Below are 23,076 nucleotides of genomic sequence, written 5' to 3'. Positions count from 1 at the left end.
TGCCCATCCACGTGGAGGGGAGGGGGAGGAGCTGGGCTCTGGGAATCAGTTCAGACACCAGGGGGCAGCATAGGCCTGGCTTTGGCCCCTGAGCCCAGCCCTGTTTGGGAAGAAAGGAGGGAAATAGAAGCCTCCTCCCACCTTCCACCACCCCCCAGAGACCACCATTTCCCCATACCCCTCTCTCAGGTTTTTGGGCTTGAAGGGCTCTCTGGGTCCCTAGGCCAGCTCCAGCTCCTCCTCCAGCAAAAGCTGCAGAAACCATCCACTAGATAACTAGATGGTGACTCAGAAGCTGAGCAAGCCTTGTGTATGTGAGTGTGTGTCTCCTTGCGACTGCATGTGGCTCTGAGTGCTGACACGTCTGTGAGCCTGCCTGCACGTGTGTGTAAGCATGTGTGTGTGTGGGGGGGTATCCTTCTGGCTGGGGAAGTTGAGTATGTGTGTGTTTATTTCTGGGTGTGTCTCAGTATTTACCCCAGAAACAGATAGGAACTTCACCAAAGCTGCACCGCAGATTCACACGCAAACTTGTCCCTTGGGAATCTACAGGCGGCAACTCCAACTCGTGCCGGCTCCCACCTGGGTTTGAGGAGTAGTACCCTGTGAGGAGGGGGCAGAAACGATTTTCAGTCCGAGGGACCCCTGGAGTCCTACAGAATTGTGAGCTTCAGCCTCCCCTCCCCCACTCCCTCCTATCAGCGGTCACGAGACCTCTAAGGCGTTCCCCACCAAGAAGGAAGGAGGACCTAGGAGTTCCAGCTCCCTGGCCGCTTTCAGGGTCCTCCACTGGAGGGAGCGCAGAGCCCCAGAGAGATTTCTTTTTCCAGAGGCCACAGGGGAGCCCAGTCCCTTGCGAGCCCAAACCCCCGGCCCCTGCGAAAGTTTGAGTATGGGAGCGGCAGTTTGGGGCGGCACGTCTCTGGCTTGATATTGGGTGACTTTCTGGAGGAAAGTTGATTGCTTTTGAGGGGGGACAGAGTAAGTGGGGATCAGCATCCCCTCCAGCCTGGCCCCAGGGCCCCCAAGCCCCAGTCCTGGCTCCCCACCACGCCATGCTCCCCTACCCGGTATCGGAGGCACACACGCTCACCCCACTTTCTTCCTCTTCCTCCTCCAGCCCACTTTCCCTTGTCTGTGTCGTCAGAGCTCCAGGGAGGGACCTGGGTAGTCGGAGAAGCCGGAAACAGCAGGCTGGGGCAGCCACTGCTTACGCTGAAGAGGAAGGACGGGAGAGGAGTGTGCGTGTGTGTGCGTGTGTGTGTGCGTGTGTGTGTGTGTGCGTGTGTGTGTGTGTATTTTTTTTCTTTTTGGTGCTGGAGGTGGAGGGGGGGTGCTAGCAGGGCCAGCCCTGAACCCGCTGGACAGAACTACAGACCCATGGGGCCTGGCAGTGCCCGCTGAGAGAGGGAGAAGACAGCAGAGGGGTTGGCAAGGTGAGGGGATGCCTCCAAGGAGGGGAGGGTGGGGGGCCTCTGACTGTGAATATGTGGGGCGGTGGGTTGCGGGGAGTGCCTCTCAGGGTCCTCCCTCGGCAGAGTGGATGGTCCCCAAGAGATTGTTTCAGCTGGGGTTGGTGGTTGGTGGTACTGAGTTTTGGCAGTTTCGAAGTGTCAGAAGAATCTGGGGTGAGTACAGGCCCAGCACATCCCCTCCCCCCCTCCCCACCGTGGGTCACTTTTTCCATACACCCCGTCCCCCGCACCTCCAGGGACATGTAAAGGCAGGGAAAGGAGGGCAAGGAGGTGCCCCTCTGCCCTCTGGGTTGGGGGGAGGTGGCCGCCCCTCCCTAGAAGGCTGATACCAGAGGGCAGTAGGTCCTAGACAAACCCGTATCCGGGCCCCCCAAAAAGGTTCCTGTTCAAGGGTGTGGCTAAGGGGTGAGCGAGCCCCAGACGCAGACCTCATGGTGTCCCAAAGGAGAGGGAATTTCCCCCCTCAAAACTGCTCCACTTTTGGCGCGGCCAAGTCACGCAGTTAACCCTACTCTTGCTGAACTGGCTCCGCCTCCCGGCCCCCCGCCCCGCCCCCGCCGCCGCAGACACACACTGGGCAACTCAGAGAAGCTCGTTTGACTCTTGATCCTGTGGTCCCACGGTCAAAGGGCTCGGGAATGTAAGGGTTGAGGTGAGGTTTAGGCCACGAAGAGGGCTGATGAAGATCCTGGACGTTGGGTTTCCCTTCCCGGTTGGGAAGGGAACACTGGCCCCGCCCCCTCAGGCCGTGGCTCCTCCCTCCCTGCCGGTGTTGGGGGCCTACAGCAGAAGGTGCCCCTGGCCTGGCCGGCCGATTGACCCAGCCTGGTTACTGGGTGTGGCTGGGGGAAAGCCTGGCCCCCTGCTGCCTGAGGATGGAGTGGGGAAGATCTGAAGCCAGGACCAGGCCAGGAAGCTGGTCACTCAACAGGGGCACGTAGAAGAAAGGGGGGCTGCCTATGGCTTAGGGATCGCCCCAGTCCCCAATAGGGTAGGGAGAGAGGTCAAAGGTCTGAGCACCGTGAGACACAGGAGAGGAAGAGGGAAGAGAGAGATGGAGTCCTCCCCTGAGATTGAAACACAAACCAAAAGGGGCCCCACCCCAAGGTGGGTGTAGAGAAAGGTCTATTATAGGACCCTGAGCAGGATTGGGGGAGGATTCTGCCTTTGGGAGAAAAGAGCTCAAGGGGATAGGGACTGGGGGGAAAGGCAGGAACTTCCAGAAAAGGGGCCCCTCTGTTCTCCGTCCCTCTGGGAGTCCTGGAAGAAAGGAGGGGCTAAAAGTGCAGCAGGAAGACTTGGGGTTACCAGGTTGGGGGCGACCCAGGGAGTTTCCATCCCCATCCTTTCTGTCATCTCTGGGAAGAGGGATATTTTGAGAAACTGGAAACTGAGAGACCCCTGGGAAACCACTGGTTTACCCACCCCACCCTGTGGCCCACCCAGAAATGGGGAGGCAGCCCTCTCCCCTACCCTCCCATCTCCTTTCCTCTTGCCCCCTTTTCTTCCCTTCGTTGTAGCCCTAGCCTCCTTGCCCCTCTTCTAGGCTTTTCATTGAAGGCTTATTAACCCCACTTTTTTCTCTAATCTCTCACCATCTTCCTTAGTTCTCTTTACTTTCCCTTTCGCTCAGTCTCCTCTTTTTCAATTCTCCTCCCATGCCCCCCCCTTAGGATTATGGGATTTGGATCTGGAGGGCATCCTAACAGTACAACGTGGTGGTTAATCCCCTCTCGGGTTCAAATCGCTTGCTGAGTGGCCTCGGCAAGTTGGAGAACCTCCTTGATCTCGGTTTCTCTACCTGTGAAAGGGGATAATTCTATATTTTAAAAATTGTTGCAAGATTTTAATGAGGTAATGAGCTCAGTATAATGCCTCATACATAGTAAGTGCTTAATAAATGGTAGCTATTATTACTCTGCCATGCTCTTCATCATCTAGCCAGGTAGTTTTCAGATTCTCTCACGGAAGCCTGGAATTTTGAGGGTTTTCTCCAGGGACACCTTTGGGGTCAGGAGGTGGGGAGAAGGAAGTAAGAAGCAGTAGACTTCCAGGCCTACCACACTTGCTTTCAACAGAGAAACTCCAATTTTATATAATTGGGATTCCACAGATTAAAACTAAAATTGTCCACTGCTTTAAAAAGTTTGGAAAGTTCTGCAGTTTATGCAAGCCTCATATTTTATAGATGAGAAGATTGAGGTCCACAGAGGGGAGGTTTCTTGCCTACAGAACCAGAGCCAGGCCTAGAGCTACAACCCACATCCTCTGTCTTCTCTCAGAGAGCTTTCCCTACTGTCCCATCGCCCCTGTCTCCCACCCCGCCCTCTGACTGCAGCTCAGCTCTTCCCACCCCATCACCCCTGTGTCTACCGTTGAAGGAATTACCTTGTCTGAGGCATTGGCCAGGGATGTCCCTGGTTTGAGGTGGTCTGACTGTGAGTGGTGGTGGGGATGGTCTCTGGGAGGGCTGTCTACGGGAGGTCCCTGGCTGCCCCCAAACAAAAGCCAACTTTCTTGGGCAGAGTGCCCAAGTAGCCTTGTTCCTTTTCTCCAGGCACCCTCCAAACCCCAGATCATGTCTCTGTGGGGTCTGGTCTCCAAAATGCCCCCAGAAAAACTGCAGCGGCTCTATGTTGACTTCCCTCAACACCTGCGGCATCTCCTGGGTGACTGGCTGGAGAACCAGCCCTGGTGAGTCCTGGCTGCCCCATGTTGGTCCCCCAGATCCTCCCCCACCCACCTTCCCTTTCATTAGATTTTCTTCATCCCATTTCAAGACTTGGGACTCGTTATTCCATGTGCGGTGGTCCAGATTTAGCTGGGAGTCTGTACCTCATCAACCAGACTATGCATGTTGATACGTGGAGTCCCCCACCCCCTTAGGAGGCTGAGCCAAAGAGGAGGGAGGTCAGAGCTGGGGTAAGGGCACCACCCAACAACAGCTGGAAAACTGGGGAATAAGGGACGGGCCTGAGGGCTACAGAGGGCTTGGATGGAGGATAAGAGGAGGAAGGAGCCGCTGAGCTGATTGCTGTGGGGTAAAGGGACAGTAGAGCAGAGGAAGCCCTGACCCGAGGCTGCCTCATCCTTGATCTTCCTGCAGGGAATTCCTTGTCGGCTCAGACGCCTTCTGCTGCAACATGGCCAGCGCCCTACTTTCTGCCACTGTCCAGCGTCTTCAGGCCTCAGCTGGAGAACAGGGGGAGGGGAGCACCATCCTGCAACACATCAGCACCCTGGAGGTGGGGCAGGAGGGGAGGGGACAAGGCTGGGTGGGGCCTGGAATGGAGCTGGGGTGAGCATTGGATGCTGGAAGAAAATTGGTTGGATGCTGGAAGCAAATCGGTGTTCCTGTGGCTAGCTGTTAGCTAGCATGCAAATTAGATTTTAAAAGCATGCAAACGCATGAAAACTTCTGGAGCCTACAGCTGTGCTGCCTTTCAGTGCATGCGTAAATGGGGGGGCTGGGGATTGGAAGGGGAGAAAGACATGGGTAAGAGCCAGGCTAACCCTGTCTACCACCCTTCATTTCTATAGAGCATATATCAGAGGGACCCCCTGAAGCTGGTGGCCACTTTCAGACACATACTTCAAGGGGAAAAAAAAGCCATTATGGAACAGGTACTGTGGTACCCCACCTCCCACCCCAACTCAACTCCCTGGGACTTTAGCCTGAGCCATGAGACACTAGAAGGAATTTGAACTTCAGGAAAAGTTCAGTGTTCTAGGCCCAGGATGACCAAAGGAGTCAAAGTGAGCCCCAAGTTAAGCTCAGAGAAGCTTGCAATGAGGGACTGAGGGTAGTGAGGCCTAGGAAGGAGAGAGCAAGTGATAAGGAGCTGATTCTGCCAGGAGAGAGGTCTTATCATCAGGAAATTCCAAAAGGCCAGGAAGGACTATCAAGGGAGAGAAGGGAGGCAGACAAGGGAAGTGGCCTGTTTTCTGCAGAGCATGGCAGTTGCACCCCTTTAGGGAGTGGAGGCCGAAGGGAAAGGGCTGAGCAGAACGCCTCACCTCCTGGCATCTCTCCTTCCTGTGCAGTTCCGCCACCTGCCAATGCCCTTCCACTGGAAGCAAGAGGAACTCAAGTTTAACACAGTCCTGCGGAGGCTGCAGCACCGAGTGGGGGAGACCTGCCTTCTCCGCAAAGCCCTGCAGCCTGGGGCTGAGGGAGGCCAAGGTGGGAGCCTGGGCCTAGAGCCCTAAGAGGGTCCTGAGGAGTGTGTGGGAGTGATCCCCTCTTGGATCTCAACCTTGACTGAACCTCAAATCTATCCGCACCCCTGATTTCTGCCCCTACCCTCAGTGTCTTTGCACAGCCTGATAGAAACTCCTGCCAATGGGACCGGGCCAAGTGAGGTGAGTAATGGACTGGGACATGGAGATTGAGCTCCAAGGGCAGACTCTGAGGGTCTCAAATCTGTGGAGGGATGGAGATTAGACCTCAGAGAGGTGAGAAAGAGAGCCCTACCCTCCAGAGCTGGGTGAGGAGGAAGCGTGTGGCCCTGGCTCAGGCCCTTTCTTCCCACAGGCCCTCGCCACGTTCCTGCAGGAGACTGTCGGGGAGCTGGAGGCTGCCCAGGCCCTGGTGCTGAAGAGGATCCAGATTTGGAAACGGCAGCAGCAGCTGGCAGGGAATGGCGCACCCTTTGAGGAGAGCCTGGCCCCACTACAGGAGAGGTTGGGGCAGGGCTGACAGGGAAGGGTGGGGGGGGCTGGGGGTGGACACCTGCTGTCCCTGCTGGAGCACCCACAGGTGTGAGAGAGAAAACCAGGCCAAAGGGTCTTGGGGTGAGTCAAGACTCAGAGAAGCCCGTTCCAGCAGAGCCATGCACACTGTTGTCCAGGTTGTGTCCTGTACACGTGCACCCGGCGGACGGGGCACAAGCAGGAGTTCTTCCAGCCCACAATTCTCTCTTCAAGCCCCGTGCCCAGAGGAATGGGAAGTCTATTTGGTCTATTGGGCGGGGCACCTTTGAAAATGCACAAAAGCATCGTATGTGCTGGCAGCTGACCTGGGTACCAGAGCCCTGGGGAAGAGGCAGCTGGGTTTCCACAGAGCTTCCAGGCACTGAGAAGGAACCTTCCTCCCCAGAGCCAAGGCATGTCCCACAACTCGGTTAGCCCAGGTGCCTTGCAGCCACGCCCACTGCTCATCCCACCCCTCCACACACACTCTCCTGCTATCTTCCTGGGTTTAGGGGTGGGGGGTCTGGGCGGGGAGCAGGCAGTCTAAACCCTGTGCCCCCTAACCACTGTCCCGGCCCCAGGTGTGAGAGCCTGGTGGACATTTACTCCCAGCTGCAGCAGGAGGTGGGGGCGGCTGGTGGAGAGCTTGAGCCCAAGACCCGGGCAGCGCTGCTTAGCCGGCTGGATGAAGTCCTGCGAACCCTCATCACCAGGTATGAGACCCCAGCCTGGCCTAGAGCAGACCCCAAGGAAGGAAGAGGGTCAGAGCTGTGGGGAGGGCACCAGGAGGGACCCAGCTGCTAACCTCCCTTGTGTCCTCCTCACTCCTCCCAGCTCTTTCCTGGTGGAAAAGCAGCCCCCCCAGGTTCTGAAGACTCAGACCAAGTTCCAGGCCGGGGTTCGATTCCTGCTGGGCCTGCGGTTCCTGGCGGCCCCAGCCAAGCCTCTGATGGTCAGGGCCGACATGGTAACCGAGAAGCAGGCGAGGGAGCTGAGCATGCCCCAGGGGCCCGGGGCTGGAGTGTAAGCTGGGGCTGGAGAGGGGCTGGAGGGTGGTGGAGGCCAGAGGAGCCTGGGGGACTGGCACCACGAAGAACAGGGTGATGACAGGGAGGGCGGGCCATGGGATGTGGGGACCCTGTATGATAGTCAAGGCAGCGGAAGGGGAGGGACCCATCAGTGCTGGAATGGGGTGGGAGCATCATGATTTGGCTAAGATGGGGACTTCTCCCTTAAGAACTCAAGCGGGGAGATGGAGATTAGGGGCCAGTAGTCCAGGCCATTAGCCGGTGGACTCAAGCCCCTGCCACTCCTGGCCCAGTTGGGATGAGCCACTCTCTGACTTGCCTGGCAGAGAAAGCACTGGGGAAATCATTAACAACACCGTGCCCCTGGAGAACAGCATTCCCGGGAATTGCTGCTCTGCCCTGTTCAAGAACCTGGTGAGGCCTTCGGGGAGCAGTGGGCGGGGGTCCTCAGGCCAGGACATTCTCCTTGGAGAGGGTGTTGGGAGCCCAGGAGAAGCAGTTGCTGCCCTCACCCTCCTCTCCCTCGCCCCACCCGCAGCTTCTCAAGAAAATCAAGCGGTGCGAACGGAAGGGCACAGAGTCTGTCACCGAGGAGAAGTGTGCCGTGCTCTTTTCCACCAGCTTCACGCTCAGCCCCAACAAACTCCCTATCCAGCTCCAGGTGAACCGAGGCCCCAGCCCCGCCCAAGGCGGGGCCCCAGGTGCCCCTCCCGGCCACACACTGGGGCCCTGCATCCTCACTCTTCATGACTGCCCCATACCCTGTGTGTTTGGGATTTGTGCATGCTGGGGCCCCGGGTGAGTGGGGAGGAGCCAGAACCAGAGTGCACACCCCAGGGAATGACAGCGTAGGAGCAACTGGCACTTACGCACTTTTCATAGGCCAGGACACTGTTTTAAGTCACACACGTGCACACACACGCGTGGTTTTCACAATAACATTGTGAGGTATGTATTATTACTAGCCTCATTTTATAGATGAGGACATTGAGACACAGAGACATTGAGTAATTAACCCAGGTCACACAGCTGCTGAATGTTGGAGCTGGCATTGGAAACCTGGGGATTCTATAGCACTGACTTGTAACCACTTCTCTGCAGTAAGGCCCTAATTGAGCTTCAGAAAGCACTCGATACCCTACCATGAGTTTTTAACCATGTTGTGTGAGTCCAGTAGCTCCCCGGCACCCTCAGAGCCAGCCCTCTGTGGAAGCCCCTTGCCCCAGTAAGAAGAACCCCCTTTCCTCACCCCCTTCAGGCCCTGTCTCTGCCCCTGGTGGTCATCGTCCACGGCAACCAAGACAACAATGCCAAAGCCACCATTCTGTGGGACAACGCCTTCTCTGAGATGGTGATGAAAGACCTGGAGTTGGCGGGGGTGGGGTGGGGGGCTCTTACCTGGGAGGTGGGGTGCAGGCTGGCAAGCATGTTCAAAAGAGAGTGACCTTAACTCCTTCTCATAGACCTGTTTTCGTACTCCTGACCTCTTTTCGTGCCAATTTTTTTCATACTTCATTTTTTATGTTATTAATTTATTTACTCATTTATTTTTTGGCTGCCTTGGGTCTTCGCTGCTGCGTGCAGGCTTTTCTCTAGTTGCGGTGAGCGGGGGCTACTCTCGTTGCAGTGTGTGGACTTCTCATTGCGGTGCCTTCTCTTTGTTGCAGAATATGGGCTGTAGGCGCGTGGGCTTCGGTAGTTGTGGCACTGGGCTCAGTTGTTGTGGCTTGGAGGCTCTGGAGTGCAGGCTCAGTAGTTGTGGTGCACGGGCTTAGCTGCTCCGCAGCATGTGGGATCTTCCCGGAGCAGGGCTCGAACCCGTGTCCCCTGCATTGGCAGGCGGATTCTTAACCACTACACCACCAGGGAAGTCCCGTTTTCATGCCAATCTTAACAGCTATCCTGCAGTAGCACCTTAGACTCCTTTGGAAAAGCACCATCTTTGTTGAGCAAGTTCAGGGGGACAAGGCTGGGGAGCGGCAGGCTTGGGGAAGTGGGAAAGGCGAAGGTCCTCCTGAGGAGGGATGGGGATGTCAGCCTGAGGCTCCCTTTCCTTCTCTCCTCCCCCCAGGACCGCGTGCCCTTTGTGGTGGCTGAGCGGGTGCCCTGGGAGAAGATGTGTGAAACTCTTAACCTCAAGTTCATGGCTGAGGTGGGGACCAACCGGGGGTTACTCCCAGAGCACTTCCTCTTCCTGGCCCAGAAGATCTTCACCGACAACAGCCTCAGCATGGAGGCCTTCCAGCACCGTTCTGTGTCCTGGTCACAGTTCAACAAGGTCATTCCCCTGCGCTTCGGACTTCCCACCCCCAAGCTCTTCATCCCTGGGGCACTCAGGGCTTCCCCAACGTCTGCCCAGGGATCAACCGCTGGGATCTTCACAATGCCCCACCACGTTCATCAGGAAGGCCTCTGTCATGGCCCAGGCAGGAAAACCCCTCAGGTCTCTGGCATCCCCCCGTTTTGGTCTGGGGGCCCTCCGTCCTCCCTCTTTGCCAGTGATCTGCATGACTCACCCAGATTGTGTGTAAACACAGCTTTGGTTCAAAATGACTTTGACCCATTGGGAAAATAGGTCTTATTGCAAAAACAGGGACGAAATCCCACAGGGACATATGCAATAATACCAGCTACCATGTGTTGACAGCTTACTATACCCAGGCACTGTGCTTCAGCAGTTCATGTATGCTATCATCCCAACATCCCTTTGAGGTAGGTGCTATTACCCCCATTTTACAGAGGATGAACCCGCTCAGAGGGGTTAAGTGGTTTGTCCAAGGCCTCCCAGCAAGTGAGTGGCATGTCTGGGATGGAACACCGTATTTCTGACTCTTGTTCTTAGCGACTACATTTTACTGCCTCCAAAATAAGGTGGCTCAGGACTGGATCTGTTACAAGAACAGGGGAAAAAGGAGGTCTGGGTGTCTTCGTTGAGGACCAGCTGGGTAAATGCAGTCACGCACTGATCTCTTTTTTAAAAAAGGAAGAAAGAAAAGCCCACACGACCAGAGGATGTGTTAGCAAAGGGAGCAGGACACTCACACCCTGCAAGCTGTCTTCTCTGGACACCACTTCCTCCAGGCCTCATTCAGGAGGGTGTGGAGCACAGTGGTTAAGAGGGGGCCCAGCCCAGACTTCCTGGGCTGAATCCCAGCTCTGCTTCTCACCAGCTGTGTGATAAGCAAGTTATTTGACCTTTCTAGGCTTCCATTTCTTCATCTGTAAGATGGGATACTCACAGGACCTACCTCCCTAGGCTTGTAAAGATCAGATACATTAATTTATGAAAAGAGCACGGAATAGTGCCCGGCACGTGGTAAGCCTGAGTGTTGGCCACTGTCATGGATGGGGTCTCAGGTCCAATGTGGTTCCCTCAGTCCTGTGACTCTGTCGTGTAGGTACTCACAGCCCAATGCCTGCCCTAACTAGGCTCCTGTGCTCCCACCAACTCCCCTCTCCCCACAGGAGATCCTGCTGGGTCGTGGCTTCACCTTTTGGCAGTGGTTTGATGGCGTCCTGGACCTCACCAAACGCTGTCTCCGGAGCTACTGGTCAGATCGGTGAGTCCCCGCCCCAGGTGGCCTGAGCAGCTGTACCTCCAGCTCCCACTCCACACCCTGCGACCCCACCCACATCCTCTCCCTCATCCTGGCCAGGTTGATCATTGGCTTCATCAGCAAACAATACGTCACTAGCCTTCTTCTCAACGAGCCTGATGGAACATTCCTCCTTCGGTTCAGTGACTCAGAGATTGGGGGCATCACCATTGCCCATGTCATCCGGGGCCAGGATGGTGAGGTCACCCCAGCCAGTCCTCTGCCTCTGTGCCTGTGCCCTCTGGGGTTTCTTCTGGGGAGGAAACATCCTGGCCTTCCTTGAGGCCAACCCTGGTCTTCAAGAAGTTCTTCCTTCGGTCCAACTTCTCTTCCTCCTTCTGTGGTCTAAACGTCTACCTTCTCACTGTGAGTTCTGTGGGAATGGAGACTGGTGGGTCTCCCTCCCTCAGGACCCTCACCCTAGCTCCTCTCCTCCTCACCTTGGTAGATTGACAATGAGTCCAATAGTGGGAGGAGGTTGGGGAAGGGGAATAAAGTCTGGACAGAGGGGACTCAAGGTCTCATTCCTATTGTAGGCTCCCCACAGATAGAGAACATCCAGCCATTCTCTGCCAAAGACCTGTCCATTCGCTCACTTGGTGACCGAATCCGGGACCTCGCTCAGCTCAAAAACCTCTACCCCAAGAAACCCAAGGACGAGGCTTTCCGGAGCCACTACAAGCGTGAGCTGGGGCTGGCAGTTCTGACTCCTTCCTGTTGTCCACCTTCTCCCTGCTCCCAGCTGCCCCCTCCCTGCCTGCTGTGTGTCATCCCCGACTTCTCTCTCCATTTTCATCTCCCTGCTTCTGCTACCTGCCCATCAGCCATGCTCACCTTTTCCACCTCCCTTCCTCCCTAAACCAGAAGCACTCCATGGCTCTCCTTTCCTCCCCACAACAGCTGAGCAGATGGGTAAGGACGGCAGGGGTTATGTCCCAGCTACAATCAAGATGACTGTGGAGAGGTGAGTGTGCTGGTATGGATGGAGGGTGGGTCCCAGTACTTACCTGGGGGAAGGGGTGGTGGCATCAGCCCCTGGTCAGTCACACATGCCTCCTCCCCTCCTCCAGGGACCAGCCACTTACCACCCCTGAGGCCCAAACGCCTACCATGATGCCCTCTTACGATCTTGGAATGGTCCCTGACTGCTCCATGAACATGCAGCTCGGCCCAGATATGGCGTAAGAAGCTTGAGAGACGGAACTGGGAGTGATCTGTGCTAGCAGGCTGTTTCAGCATGGGCAACTGGGGGAGCTGGCACTGGGGGCTGAAGTAGGGAATTTCCTTTCCTTGAAAGGGATTCCCCATCTTGAGGCAGGGATTTGGGGTGTCCAGGAGAAGGGCTGGCATCAGGGGTCTGCTTTCTTTCCCCAGGCCCCAGGGGTACCCACCACGCTCTCACTCCATCCCCTCATATCCAGCCCTTCCCCGGGAAGAATCGGTCAATGTGCTGCCAGCCTTCCAGGAGTAAGTGGGGCCCCCTCTGGGGAACGGGGTGGGATACCCACCTGCAACGGGCCTGGGCACTTGCATTTGTTAGGGAAGTCTCTTCTGTGAGAACGGGGTGGCAAAAAGCCAACACCTGGGTCTCTTCTGTCCATTCCACTGAGGTGTTAGTGGTTAAGATCCAGGTTCGAATTCCAGCTCCACCACTTGCTGACTTTGGGCAAGTTACTTAACTCTGATGTGTCATCTGTAAAATAGGGAATAATGATAATAACAATACCTACCTCACAGGGTTATTGTGAAGGTTAATTGAGTTAATAGTATGTGTAAAGCTAAACACAGTACCTGGCTCACAGGAAGAGCTATGTAAGTATTAGTATTATCTCTCCCGCCCCTGAAATCTACTGTCACTTATCTGCTGTCTTGATTTTTATTTATTTATCTTTTTGGGCCTGAAGTGGCATAGACACTTGTTCTCCAGGTAGCACTCAGGTGCTTACTCTCAGTCGAGGCATGACATCTCCCCTCCCAGGAGTTGAGGTAGGGGTGGGGACAGGGGTACTTAGAGCCAGCAAAGTTCAAAGTCCAAAGAAACATCAAAAATTAGCTAATCTAGCCCTCCTCTGTCTCCTGCCCCCAGTCGCCAATGCATACACATTTATACAGATGAGAAGTCCAAGCTCACAGGTGGAAATGGCTTGCCCAGTGCTTGCCGTCAGGATAAGGAGCTGGAAATACTGTTTCCTCACTCAGTGGTCTTGACTTTGCAACACCCTGCCCTTGCCAGCTTTTCTTTCTGACTGTGCCCTCCTTCCTGATTCCAGACCTCACCTGCAGATGCCGCCCAGCCTGAGTCAGATGGGCCTGCCCTTTGACCAACCTCACCCGCAGTGAGTGACGCCCACCCCCATCCTGAGCTCATGCTCCTCATTCATCCCCAGCCTCAACCCCCCGACCCCCGCCACCACCTCACTTACTTCTCTGGGCCCGGCAGGGGCCTGCTGCCGTGCCAGCCTCAGGAGCATGCCGTGTCCAGCTCCAAGCCCTTGCTCTGCTCAGATGTGACCATGGCGGAAGACAGCTGCCTGAGGCAGCCGGTGGGAGGGTTCCCTCAAGGCACCTGGTGAGTGTCAGCCTGGGGGTGGAGGCTGAGGAGTGGGTGCCATGCCTATCTCACTGCTTCCCTCCTTCCTCCCTGCAGGGTCCGTGAAGACATGCTCCCGCCCTTGCTGCCTCCCACTGAACAGGACCTCACCAAGCTTCTCCTGGAGGGGCAAGGAGAGTCAGAGGGAGGGTCCTTGGGAGCCCAACCCCTCCTGCAGCCCTCCTGCTATGGGCAGTCTGGGATCTCAATGTCCCACCTGGACATAAGGGCTAACCCCACTTGGTGATCCCAGCTGGAGGGGGAGCCCAGAGACAGCTCTCCTGCCCCCATGGACCTGCTCTGAACACCTGCCTGTGCTCCTGCCAAGCAGCAGCTGGGGAGGGTGTCCTCCTATCCCCACCTACTCCCTGGTCAGGAGGAAAAGACTTTGCCAGGAGAATGTACAGTGGGTGGAACATATCTACTCCTTCCTTCCCACCACACACCCCTGCGCTCCACTTTCCAAATACTGGAAGGGAAATTCAGGTTCCAAGTGAGACACGCCCCAAAACGCCTGCACATGCAGAACACACACACACACCCTCTCCTTAGAAGATGTGGCTGAGCAGGAAGGGGGCTGGGCCAGAGCACAGGTGAGGGCACGGAGGGCTTCTCTGCTTGCCCTGAGCCGGGGCTCCGGACACACATGTGGAAACACACAGACACGTGCACACATCTGCTTCAGAGGCTAGGGATGGAAGTATGGGCTTGGGTCCCAGCCCTGGGGGCATGGGAAACAGTTCAGGAGATCCTGCGAGAGACGGGGGTCTGTACACATTTGGTTGCTGATGTGGGTTTTGCCCAGATTAAAAAACAAATCCCAGTCAGCTCCAAATTCCTGTCAGTCAGATGCAGGCTTCTGGATATGTGTATGAGATTGTGCAGAAGTATAAGGGCTGAGTTTGCGTATAGCTGTGTGAAAGTGTGTGGACCTGAGACGTGTTAATATATAGATGTCACGTTAGTTTTATGGCCACATAGAACACGCACCTCTCTGATTTTGCCTGTGTGACAACACGTTTGGAAGTGTGAAACACTGCTCAAAAGACACCAGCGAGTATACTAGCCTCTCTGATGTATGCTAACCCAAATGTACTAAGCTTTGAGTATGACTGTGCCCAAGTTGAGTCTATGTGGCTGTAGCTTCGGTGGCTCAACACCTCCAATCCTGCCCAGAGGCAGAGGCTGAGCCTGGGGTCCAGACTCAGGTGTGTGGTCCTCATGGTGTATTGGGGGCCCTACCCGCTTCTTCTTTTCTATTTCCCCACCCACCGCCAGCTTCCCTCCACTCCCCAACCCCATGCCACCCTTTCTCCATCTTGGGGGTCATAGATCCTAAGCCATAAAATAAATTTTATTCCAAAATAACAAAATAAATAATCTACTGTACACGATCTGAAAAGAAAGACGCTCTAACTGCTCAGACAGGTGCTGCGGCCCAGATCCCAGCTGAGGGAGACCCTGAGTCCACCCAGGCCTCCCGAGGGGGCCGGTGAAGGGGACCCCACACCCCCCTAGAGAGGGCAAGAGGGAGAGAACTGCTGAGGACTTGGGGGGAAGATGGGGATGGGTGGGCGAACTGCAGCACTTGTTAAATTAAAGAAACAAACTAGAAGCACAAAAATGGAGGAGCAGAGGGGAGGAGCAGGTCCAGTGTTCCCAGGCCCCCAGATCTGGGGGGAAACCGTTTCCATTTTTAGCTGCTGGACCCTCCCAAGGAAGTCCCCCTTTCCCCCATGTCCAAACTGAGTCCAACTGCTCATGTCACTGACTCTAACTAGAGAGGATGGGAGTGTGCTGTGTAAGGGAGGGGAGAATCCCAAATGCCCTGGAGGCAGAGTTCTTGCCTCCTCGCTCTGGGCAAGGATGAGGGGGCACCATGCACCCTCCTTGTGTCCTCTCGCCAGGCCCCTGCTTGTTATTGCTTGAAGCCCCATAGTTCTATGCCCATGGGGCAGGTGGGGAGGCAGGAGAAGGGCAGCGGAAGGATCCAGGGTTGTGACTAGATGCCAGGGATGGAGAGTGGAGGGGTCTGTGTGAGCCAGAAGCCTGGCGCCCTGGGTCTGAGGACGCCAGTCCCCCCCTCACTGCCGGCTGGCCTCAGCCTCCACTTTCACGCTGCTCCTTCGACCTTCCACCAGAGCAGGATGGGGTCCTGGGCCAGGGCATCGGTCCAGCAGCCCCTCCTCGAACTCTGCAGGGAGAAGGGGTAGGTTAGGAGGCTGCGGGATGGACGCTGCAGACAGAGGGGGGCTGAGAACAGAGGCAGGGGTAGAGAAGGCTGCGAAGATGAGCTTGATTTCCTGCCTCCTGCCCACCTCTGGTCTAGGGGGCGGTTCCATACCCAAGTGTGTGCGCCCCCCTCCCCTTGCTGGCTGTGTGTAGCTCTCTGTCTCTGGATGTGTCTCTCTCTTTCTGTCTCTCCCGCCTCCGTTCTGCTGGAATTTCTGGTTCTGTCAGGAGCTGTGGGGGCGGCTTGGCTCTGACCTCTCCCCCTCCCCCCTTCCCAGGCTCTGCTGCCCCCGCTTATCCCTGGCCTCCTCCCAGGGCACCCCCCCAACCCTACCATGCCCCCCAGGGTTCTTAGAAGCCAAAACAGGGGGGACACAGGAAGCCAGCCTCCCAGATCCTCCCCCAAGAAGAGCCCCCCTGTCAGTCCCCGCCCCCAGTTCCCACCCACACACAGTTTAAAAATACCAAGCTAGGGTTGGTGGCTTTGTCTGCTGCGTCACTCTGAGCCCAGCCGATGCCCGGCCCTCTGCCGGCCTCCTTGCCTACTCCCGCTTCCCCCATCCACACACAAAGCATCCCCCTCTGGGCTCCTCCAATTCCAAGCTGGCAACCCTACCCCAACTCCTGGCCTGCTCCACCCTCCTGCGTCGGTAGAAGTTCCATCCAAACTTCCCTTCTTGGTGGCTCTCCTCTTCCTGTTCCCCTTCGTTCCCCATTCTCTGTCCCCCTGCTCCCCAAGCTCGCCATTCACAGACGTCCACTTGGGGTTAGACCCTCCCCACTGGGAACAGCCCTGCAGGGGTCCCCCCTCCTCAACCCAAGGCCTGGTTAGCTGGAGCCCCACCATGCTACTGCCCCGAGGACACCAGGACTGCTGTGCGGGGCCTGGGTGGCAGGGGTGCTTGGGGATGGCACTGCTGGCTGCCTCACCTGCGAGAGGTGGCTTTGCGGGCACACAGGGGCTGAGGCGGCCCACGCGGTCGTGGGAGACGAGGCGGGCTAGCCGCAGCCCCTCATCCATCAGCGTCTGCTGCAGGATGTGGCGGCTCCACAGCCCATGGGCTGGCAACGCCAGAGGCAGGTCAGCAGGGGGCGGCGTCAGCCTTGGGCACGACCCCACAGCTGTGGGCAGGGGCACGGGTCAGGTAGGGGGCCGCGGTCAACGGAACCCTCACCCTCAACCACACAGCCAGCCCCACGGGCCCAGGCCCATTCGCCCCCGCCCAGCCAGGCCTCCCAGCCCTGTGCCAGGCAGTGGCCTCCTGGCGCCCTCCTCCCACACCTTCCCCCCCTCCCCCCCGCCCCCTCAGTGAGAAGCGCTCTGACGCACACTCACCCTGCAAGTGTCCATCCAGGCTCTCCCCGGACAGGCTGGCGCTGTCTTCCTCCAGGCTGGGGCGGTATGGGTGTGCATAGGACTCAGGGCCTGGGGGAGGCTGCTGGATTTCAGAGTGACTTTGTTCTCCAACCTGTGGATGCCCCAAATGGGGAAATGAAGACTGGCAAGAGAGGGGGCTGGGGAAGACTGCCCTAACTTCCTATATGTACCCTAGCAAACCTACCTCTTGTTTCAGTTTCTTCAGTGGGGGGCCTCCCAGTTCTTCAGGGTGGAGCCTGCAAAGATGGAGAGAAACAAGGAGGGTGAGGCTGGGGAGGGACACATGGTGGACAGGACACAGAATCTGATGGGGAACATGCATTATTCCCAGGATCTGGAAAGCTGAAGGGTAAGCAGCAGTCCCCAGCTCAAGCACTATTGTTGTGGGGGGCAGAAGGGACCTGAGAGGGATGGGAGGTGGGGCCAGACCTAGGCAAGTGGACTTGGCCAAAAGCAGGGACACGCAGGCGGGTGGGAAGCAGGCCTACAGGCACCTGAACTGGAGGTCAGGACGTGACCCATCTCCTTGGCGGGATTCTGATCTAGGGAGAACCTGGAGAAGGGGGTCTCACCTGGAGCCCTTCAAGGAGGACAGGTAGGTGCTCTCTCGGGCCACTTGGCGAGACAGGGAGAAGAGTTCCACCCTCCGCAGTAAAAGAGTGTTGTCCCTCATGCAAAACTGGGCAGCAGCCTCGTTGATGGTCAGCTGTGGAGAAGACCGCCAGAGCAGTCAGAATCCTAACTGGCCCACCACCTTGCCCAGACCTCCTCACTCCCCTTCACCACCAGACAAATGAGGCTCATCCATCAGATGTTTGCTTGGGTTTTGACATCATGCAGGAAGGAGCTTTCTGAGGAAGGAAAACAGAGGTCAGCACCCACAGCTTCCTAGGAATGCCTGGGGCCTCCTCCACTCCTGGGGCGTCCTGAGTGGCGTGGGGCTGGACAGCTGGGCTCTTGCCTGTGTCTCTGCTTCCCCCTTAGTTGAGGGAAGCACTGCAACAACTGAAGTTGGTAGGGGAGGGGATCAGGGCCTGGGGTCCTCACCTCATGCAGGCTCAGCTGCTTGCCCTCCCGCCGCTTGGAGTCAAAGCGGCCATAGATGATGCTGTATTTGCGTATCTCCTCTTCCTTCTGGCTGTCATTATCGTCCATCTCAAAGATGTGGCCCACGCTCCGTGCCAGCTTCTTGTTCAGCTTCAGCAAGGAAGTTACCTCCCCAGCATCCCCCCTTGGGAAGCTTCGGAAGATCCTCTCCACGCTCTCCACCACCATGCGTACCATCTCTGGCTCCAGTCGATCCGGACCACCACCAGCCCCAGCTGCTGCCAGCCCCCCAGCCCCAGTCCCCTCAGGGACTCCTCCCCCTGCAGGTGGGGAGAACGGGGGTGAGCCAGCCTCCTCTTCTCCTCCTGCCCCAACATCAGACTCTGGAGTGCTCCGGCCTGGCCAGATCCGGGGGTCCCCTGCCCCAGGTCCCCCAGACAATGGCGACAGCTTCTCTCCAAGTTCAAGGGGGCTCTTAGGGCTAAAACTGCGGGCACTGCCCGCCTTTTCCCCTGGGCTGCCATGCCCATTGCTCATGCTCCCTTTCCGGGTCCCTGCAGTTTCAGAGATCTTGAAGAGTGGAATGCTGGAAACGGGCACGGCAGGCACTGGCTGGCTGAAGAGCCCTGGATTGGTGGCCCACTCTCTCAGTGCCTTCTGTAGGCGTCGGACATGGAGGGGCTTGGTGGCCATGCCCACGAGTGCCATGATCTCCAGGAACTCCTCCTCACCCGCCTCACACAGTTGCTGCACGTCGTCCCCTCCCTGCTGGATGAAGGTCTCATAGTAGGAAAGGAGATTGGCGCGCTGCAGGACCCGGTACAGCTGCAGCTCCCCCAGTGTCCGAGGCAGGGCCATGGCTCGGGCACTGGGCCTGAGAAGGAGGCGCACAAAGGTGGGGGGCAGTCAGTGCAAGTTCCCTTCCTGGGTACCAACCCACACTCACAACTGTTTTCTCTTTCCTGTTTCTCTTCCCCTCTTTTGAATGCTCTCTCTACCCAGACCTGAACACAGACTAGGAGAATCAGGCACTGCTCAGAGGCATAGCCATGCCAGCTCTATCCCAGACTGGCCGCAAGTACCAAAAGCCAGATCAGTTTTTGCCGAAGTCAAAGGCTCCAAGCCCCCATCCTCAGCTTTTACTTTTCTGGCCTGGGGCAAGGAGACCTTGAGCACTGAGGCCAGCCAGCACACCCCTGGGATGGCTGGACCAACCTCTCTTCCAGAACACAGTCCTCACCTTCCACCCTAAACACCCAGCAGTCTCAACATTACACAAGTTAACTTCGCACACTGAGGTGAATGCAGGACCCCCATCCTCCCTGCAGTGGACACCTAGGACCACTATGGGCCAGCTTTATTCCCTGGTGGCATCCTGCTCATGTGGTTGAGAGACAGGGGTGTGGCCCCTACCCCTGCCCTTTTCCACTCAGTGAGCTAGGCAGAACATCCTCTGCTCTCCTTTTCCCACGGATTAGGCATTCTTTGCCCATTCTTGCGCTCTCTCCCCAGGACCTCCCCTGCCTTCCAGACTGCCCAGTGCACCTCAGTTGGCCCCTCTCCCAGCAGTGACCTTCCCACCTGCCCCATAGGTAAGCCCATCCCTTCAGCTCGGGCACGGGAGAGAGGAGGAGTGCCTCAATTGTTCTGCTTCGGGGCCCGGTCCGCCCCCACACACTCCCACAGTGCTACCGTCTGTGGGCGAACACCGCCGGGGGGCTCCCGCCTATCCTTCTCTCCCTCATTTTCCACCCTCGTCTTCAAGGGTTGTGTGGGTGCGACTCAAGACCCCTTGAGGGAGGGGCCGCACAACGAAACCCCCTCGCAAGCCACAGAAATGGAAAGAGACGCCTAAGGCATGCCCCGCTTCTGCAGAGCTCCTTTGATGCTCTGTTGGTTCAAAGGCGCCGGCTTCTCCCGGACCCCGGAGCCGCGCGCTCCGTGCCGACGACGGACTGAGCCAGCTGAGTGGCCCTCCCCCGGCACTGTTGCCAGCTAAAGCTCCAGGGCTTCCCCTAGCGCTTGGGAGCCTCCACATTCTTTGCAGGGGGCTCACATGCCAGGTCATGCGCACAAAATAAACGGGCGATGGAGAATTAGGTACTGCTCTTTCACATCCAGCTTCATCAGCTTCCTGCCTGCTCCCAGGGCCCCTAATTCGAAGACGCACCCCCTTTCCGTCAGTCTCCACCCCCCACCCCCGTCCCGCTTCCCCTCGTCCTCTGCTCGACCTCCGCCCTCCGGACCCCTTTCCCGAGTCCAGCTCCACCCATCTCCACTCCCCGGCGCTTCCCTTTGCCCACTAACTTGAGTCTGGGCTGCGGGGTCCGGCGGGCGCTGTCCCCTCCGCCCGGCGGCTGCTCGGCTGTGGGGGAGGGAGCTCTGTGCATGGACGGCTGCAGACCACCGGGGATGCCCCTCTCGGTGCCCAGAGCTCAGCGCCTGCCGCGCGCTGCTCTCTTCCGGGCGCGCGAGGCCGTGTCCGCCGCTGTCCGGGCTCCGTCCCTCCCTCCACGTCTCCTCTCTTCGAGCCTCCGCGCCTCTGTCTGTGCCTCTGCCCCCCCCCACCTCCCCGGCTGCGCTTGCCGCCTCTCCGCGCCTCCGCCCCCGCAGGACGCACGGGGAGCGAGGCCCGGCGCAGCTCTGGCTGCCTGGCGGGCGGAGGGCGTGGGCCGAGCCGGGGGCGGAGGCCGGGGGCGGGGGGCGGGCGCCCGGCCTCTCCGCGGGCCTCAGGACGCCGCGGCGGAGAGACTGAGAGAGGCGGAGACTGGGGGGAGGGGGTGTGGAGCAGGAGGCGGGGGCGGGGACTCGGAGCCTGGGCGCCGAGTTGGGGACTGAGGTGACCGACGCTGGGCTGTAGAAGGCGGGCTTGGGGATCCGGCGGGCGGGGCGAGGTCGCTCCGTGCCGCCCACGCCGGATGCACAGCCGGCCTTCTCCGCGCCCACGTACCCACGTGAGAGCCCAGCCGGCGACATTCTTACTCCCACCCCCCTTCCCCTCCGAGCGGAGAGCGGAATTTCACAACCACGCACAGGTACACAAAGACCCAGAAGCGCACGGACGGGCACAGGCGTCTAAACTATGTGGACGCCTGCCTGCAGACACTCAGGCTTCGCGGTGCTGTACTTGTGAATGTTAGGAGCGAGCCCGTAAAAGTTGTTGGAGACTCGGGGTGCACGGCTCCTTTCGCGCGTGCATGTGATTCCCATAGGGTGTGCACTTCAGGCAGGTCTGTGAGCGTGGGGCTCTGCAGGAATCTTTTACATATCCTCGCGCTGTTCCCCAGCCCCAAAAGGAGTTATTTGAAGAGACCGTTCTCAGAAACCCAGGCGTCCTCCCATCCCTGCCCTAAGTTCCCGTCGAAGTTTGGCGAAAAGGAATGGGCGGGGCTTACTAGAAGCTACCACTTAGACACGCGGCGATTAGTCGCGTCGGGTTTTGTTAGCGCTTAGGTCAGGCTGGGGTGGGAGGGGTACCCCGCCTTCCTCTACTCGTCGCACCCTATTTGCTGAGGCCCCAGGGACCTGCTCCTGGGGAATTGTGTGGCAAGCCTGGGAGAAAGAAGATACCCTTTCTAGGGATGTCTATTAGGGCACTTTGCCCGCAAGAGTCTAGTGGAAGATGGGCAAGGGCCGGCTGCATCCAACGTGGCTCCCTACAGAGTAGGAGGGAGGAGCTCCTTCGAGGAGCCTAGCCCCTCCCCGCAACCCACCCCCCTCCCCGCTTTGTTTCTCCCAGCCCCATCTGGTTCCCATTACACTCCCGCCCACGCCTGGGAGGGCGGACGGGCGGGGGCTCTGAGCGCCCGGCCCTGTGGCTCTAGGCCCCGAGGAAATGAAGGAGGTTGGGGGAGAGGCGGCGGGAAGCGAGCGGACTGGCCAGAAGCAAGGTTCCCCCTAGTCCGAAACCTCACCCCCGCCCGCCATTCCGCACTTCTGAGTGGGTGGCGTGGGCCAGGGTTGGTTATACATTCCGGCCTGGTGAGGGGGACCGTTAGGCCTCCGGTGGGAACCGGAGAGGAGGGGGTGCATCACTGGGGGGAATTTCGGTAGCCAAGATTCTCTTCTCCATGCCATTAAGCCCCAAACACGGGGGTGGGGAGTGATAGAAATGAGCTGAGTCCTCGGTCCCGAAACTGGAGGGTGCGGCTACACGGGGTCCCTTCGGGCGCACTCCCCGGGGGCACTCCCGACCCCTCTTAAGTGTGTGGGCGCCCCTCCCCCCTCTCTTCTCCGGTTATTTTAGAGCCTTGGCTGCCAGCGGCTGGCCCCGGGTTTCCACGTGCCTCCGCCCTACCTCTGCCCACGCTCCCCGTGACGCACATCCTCCGCCCACGCAGCCTCTGCTCGAGGTGCCCCCCTCCCTCCCACCCGGGCCCCCTTGGGGTGGTGCTGAGCCCCCGGATCCGGAGGGAGACGCTGGCCCGCCCAGGGAAGAGGGCGGAATAGGGCGTGAAGCAAGGGGGCGGTAACCAACTGGGCTCAAGGCAATTGGGTCCCGGCCCAGGAAAGAGAACGGTGGAGGAGCCAAATCTGGGGCCTCAGCTCCACGGTACTGGGGCCGGTACTAGGCCAGAGAGGGACGAGGAGAGAAAAATCCCACGCACTGGGCCGGCCCACTCCCCTAGGGGTCAGAAGGAATCTGGGTGCGAACGTGTATCGGAGAGTGAAACTCCCGACTGTTTGTATCTTTGTTCCTCAGGGTTGTCGTGAGGTTCAAATGAGAGGGTGTATATGAAAACTTTGTAAATTGTGGAATGTTAATAAGCAGATTTAAGACGCTATTGCCAGTTTGTGCCTCTGTACCCTGAGATTATGTATTTATACGTTTCTTTACATCTAGTTGTGTGTGTCTCTGTCTCTCTCTAGGTTTGTGAGCCCCTCTGTGTGGATTTAAAAATATGTACATTTAAAAAATCATTGACTTGTCAAGCCCCACCAGAGGCCGAGACGCCCCCGCAGCCGGAGCTGCTGAGATGTCTGTTCTTCGCTTCCCTCCCACTCCTACCACCTCCAACTCCCCTCCTACTCCCTTCCG

At 58.0% G+C, this 23,076-nt stretch overlaps 2 protein-coding genes across 5 annotated transcripts; one reads left to right on the top strand and one right to left on the bottom strand.

The window, feature by feature from the left end:
* Positions 1–1,168: 1,168 nt before the first annotated feature.
* Positions 1,169–14,787, top strand: STAT6 (signal transducer and activator of transcription 6). 3 transcript variants are annotated; one of them, XM_029206200.1, is made up of 23 exons: positions 1,169–1,436; positions 4,033–4,169; positions 4,582–4,720; positions 5,016–5,099; positions 5,520–5,658; positions 5,785–5,837; positions 6,010–6,158; positions 6,326–6,580; positions 6,749–6,880; positions 7,002–7,190; positions 7,522–7,609; positions 7,734–7,856; positions 8,454–8,546; positions 9,267–9,473; positions 10,661–10,755; positions 10,852–10,988; positions 11,328–11,474; positions 11,692–11,755; positions 11,862–11,972; positions 12,166–12,258; positions 13,062–13,127; positions 13,232–13,360; positions 13,439–14,036. In XM_029206200.1, the coding sequence occupies exons 2-23, from the start codon at positions 4,054–4,056 to the stop codon at positions 13,626–13,628; spliced, it is 2,799 nt and encodes a 932-aa protein (XP_029062033.1). In that variant the 5' UTR covers positions 1,169–1,436; positions 4,033–4,053; the 3' UTR covers positions 13,629–14,036. The 3 variants fall into 3 exon arrangements, with proteins under 3 accessions (XP_029062033.1, XP_029062035.1, XP_029062034.1); XM_029206202.1 differs by lacking the exon at positions 6,326–6,580 and having other exon boundaries at positions 1,181–1,436; positions 13,439–14,787; XM_029206201.1 differs by lacking the exon at positions 1,169–1,436 and having other exon boundaries at positions 2,919–4,169.
* On the bottom strand, positions 14,715–20,798 carry NAB2 (NGFI-A binding protein 2). 2 transcript variants are annotated; one of them, XM_029206205.1, is made up of 7 exons: positions 20,346–20,798; positions 18,039–18,912; positions 17,564–17,697; positions 17,176–17,227; positions 16,950–17,082; positions 16,544–16,735; positions 14,715–15,575 (listed from the first exon to the last, which is right to left on the bottom strand). In XM_029206205.1, the coding sequence occupies exons 1-7, from the start codon at positions 20,426–20,428 to the stop codon at positions 15,466–15,468; spliced, it is 1,578 nt and encodes a 525-aa protein (XP_029062038.1). In that variant the 5' UTR covers positions 20,429–20,798; the 3' UTR covers positions 14,715–15,465. The 2 variants fall into 2 exon arrangements, with proteins under 2 accessions (XP_029062038.1, XP_029062037.1); XM_029206204.1 differs by lacking the exon at positions 14,715–15,575 and having other exon boundaries at positions 16,063–16,735.
* Positions 20,799–23,076: the final 2,278 nt, after the last annotated feature.

Source organism: Monodon monoceros, unplaced genomic scaffold (genome assembly GCF_005190385.1).
Source record: "Monodon monoceros isolate NGI ecotype Baffin Bay Population unplaced genomic scaffold, NGI_Narwhal_1 Super_Scaffold_6, whole genome shotgun sequence".
NCBI lineage: Eukaryota > Metazoa > Chordata > Mammalia > Artiodactyla > Monodontidae > Monodon > Monodon monoceros.
Note: the sequence above shows the minus strand (reverse complement) of the source record. Positions and strands in the feature narration are given on the sequence as shown.

Bases quoted from the DNA above. Each gene is read 5' to 3' on its own strand.
- NAB2 (XM_029206204.1), bottom strand. From the start codon at position 20,428: ATGCACAGAGCTCCCTCCCCCACAGCCGAGCAGCCGCCGGGCGGAGGG. The intron at 18,913-20,345 runs GTTAGTGGGCAA...CCTCCTTCTCAG, and splicing joins ACCCCGCAGCCCAGACTCAA to GCCCAGTGCCCGAGCCATGG. The intron at 17,083-17,175 runs GTAGGTTTGCTA...GGGCATCCACAG, and splicing joins TGAAGAAACTGAAACAAGAG to GTTGGAGAACAAAGTCACTC.
- STAT6 (XM_029206200.1), top strand. From the start codon at position 4,054: ATGTCTCTGTGGGGTCTGGTCTCCAAAATGCCCCCAGAAAAACTGCAG. The intron at 4,170-4,581 runs GTGAGTCCTGGC...ATCTTCCTGCAG, and splicing joins TGGCTGGAGAACCAGCCCTG to GGAATTCCTTGTCGGCTCAG. The intron at 9,474-10,660 runs GTCATTCCCCTG...CTCTCCCCACAG, and splicing joins CCTGGTCACAGTTCAACAAG to GAGATCCTGCTGGGTCGTGG.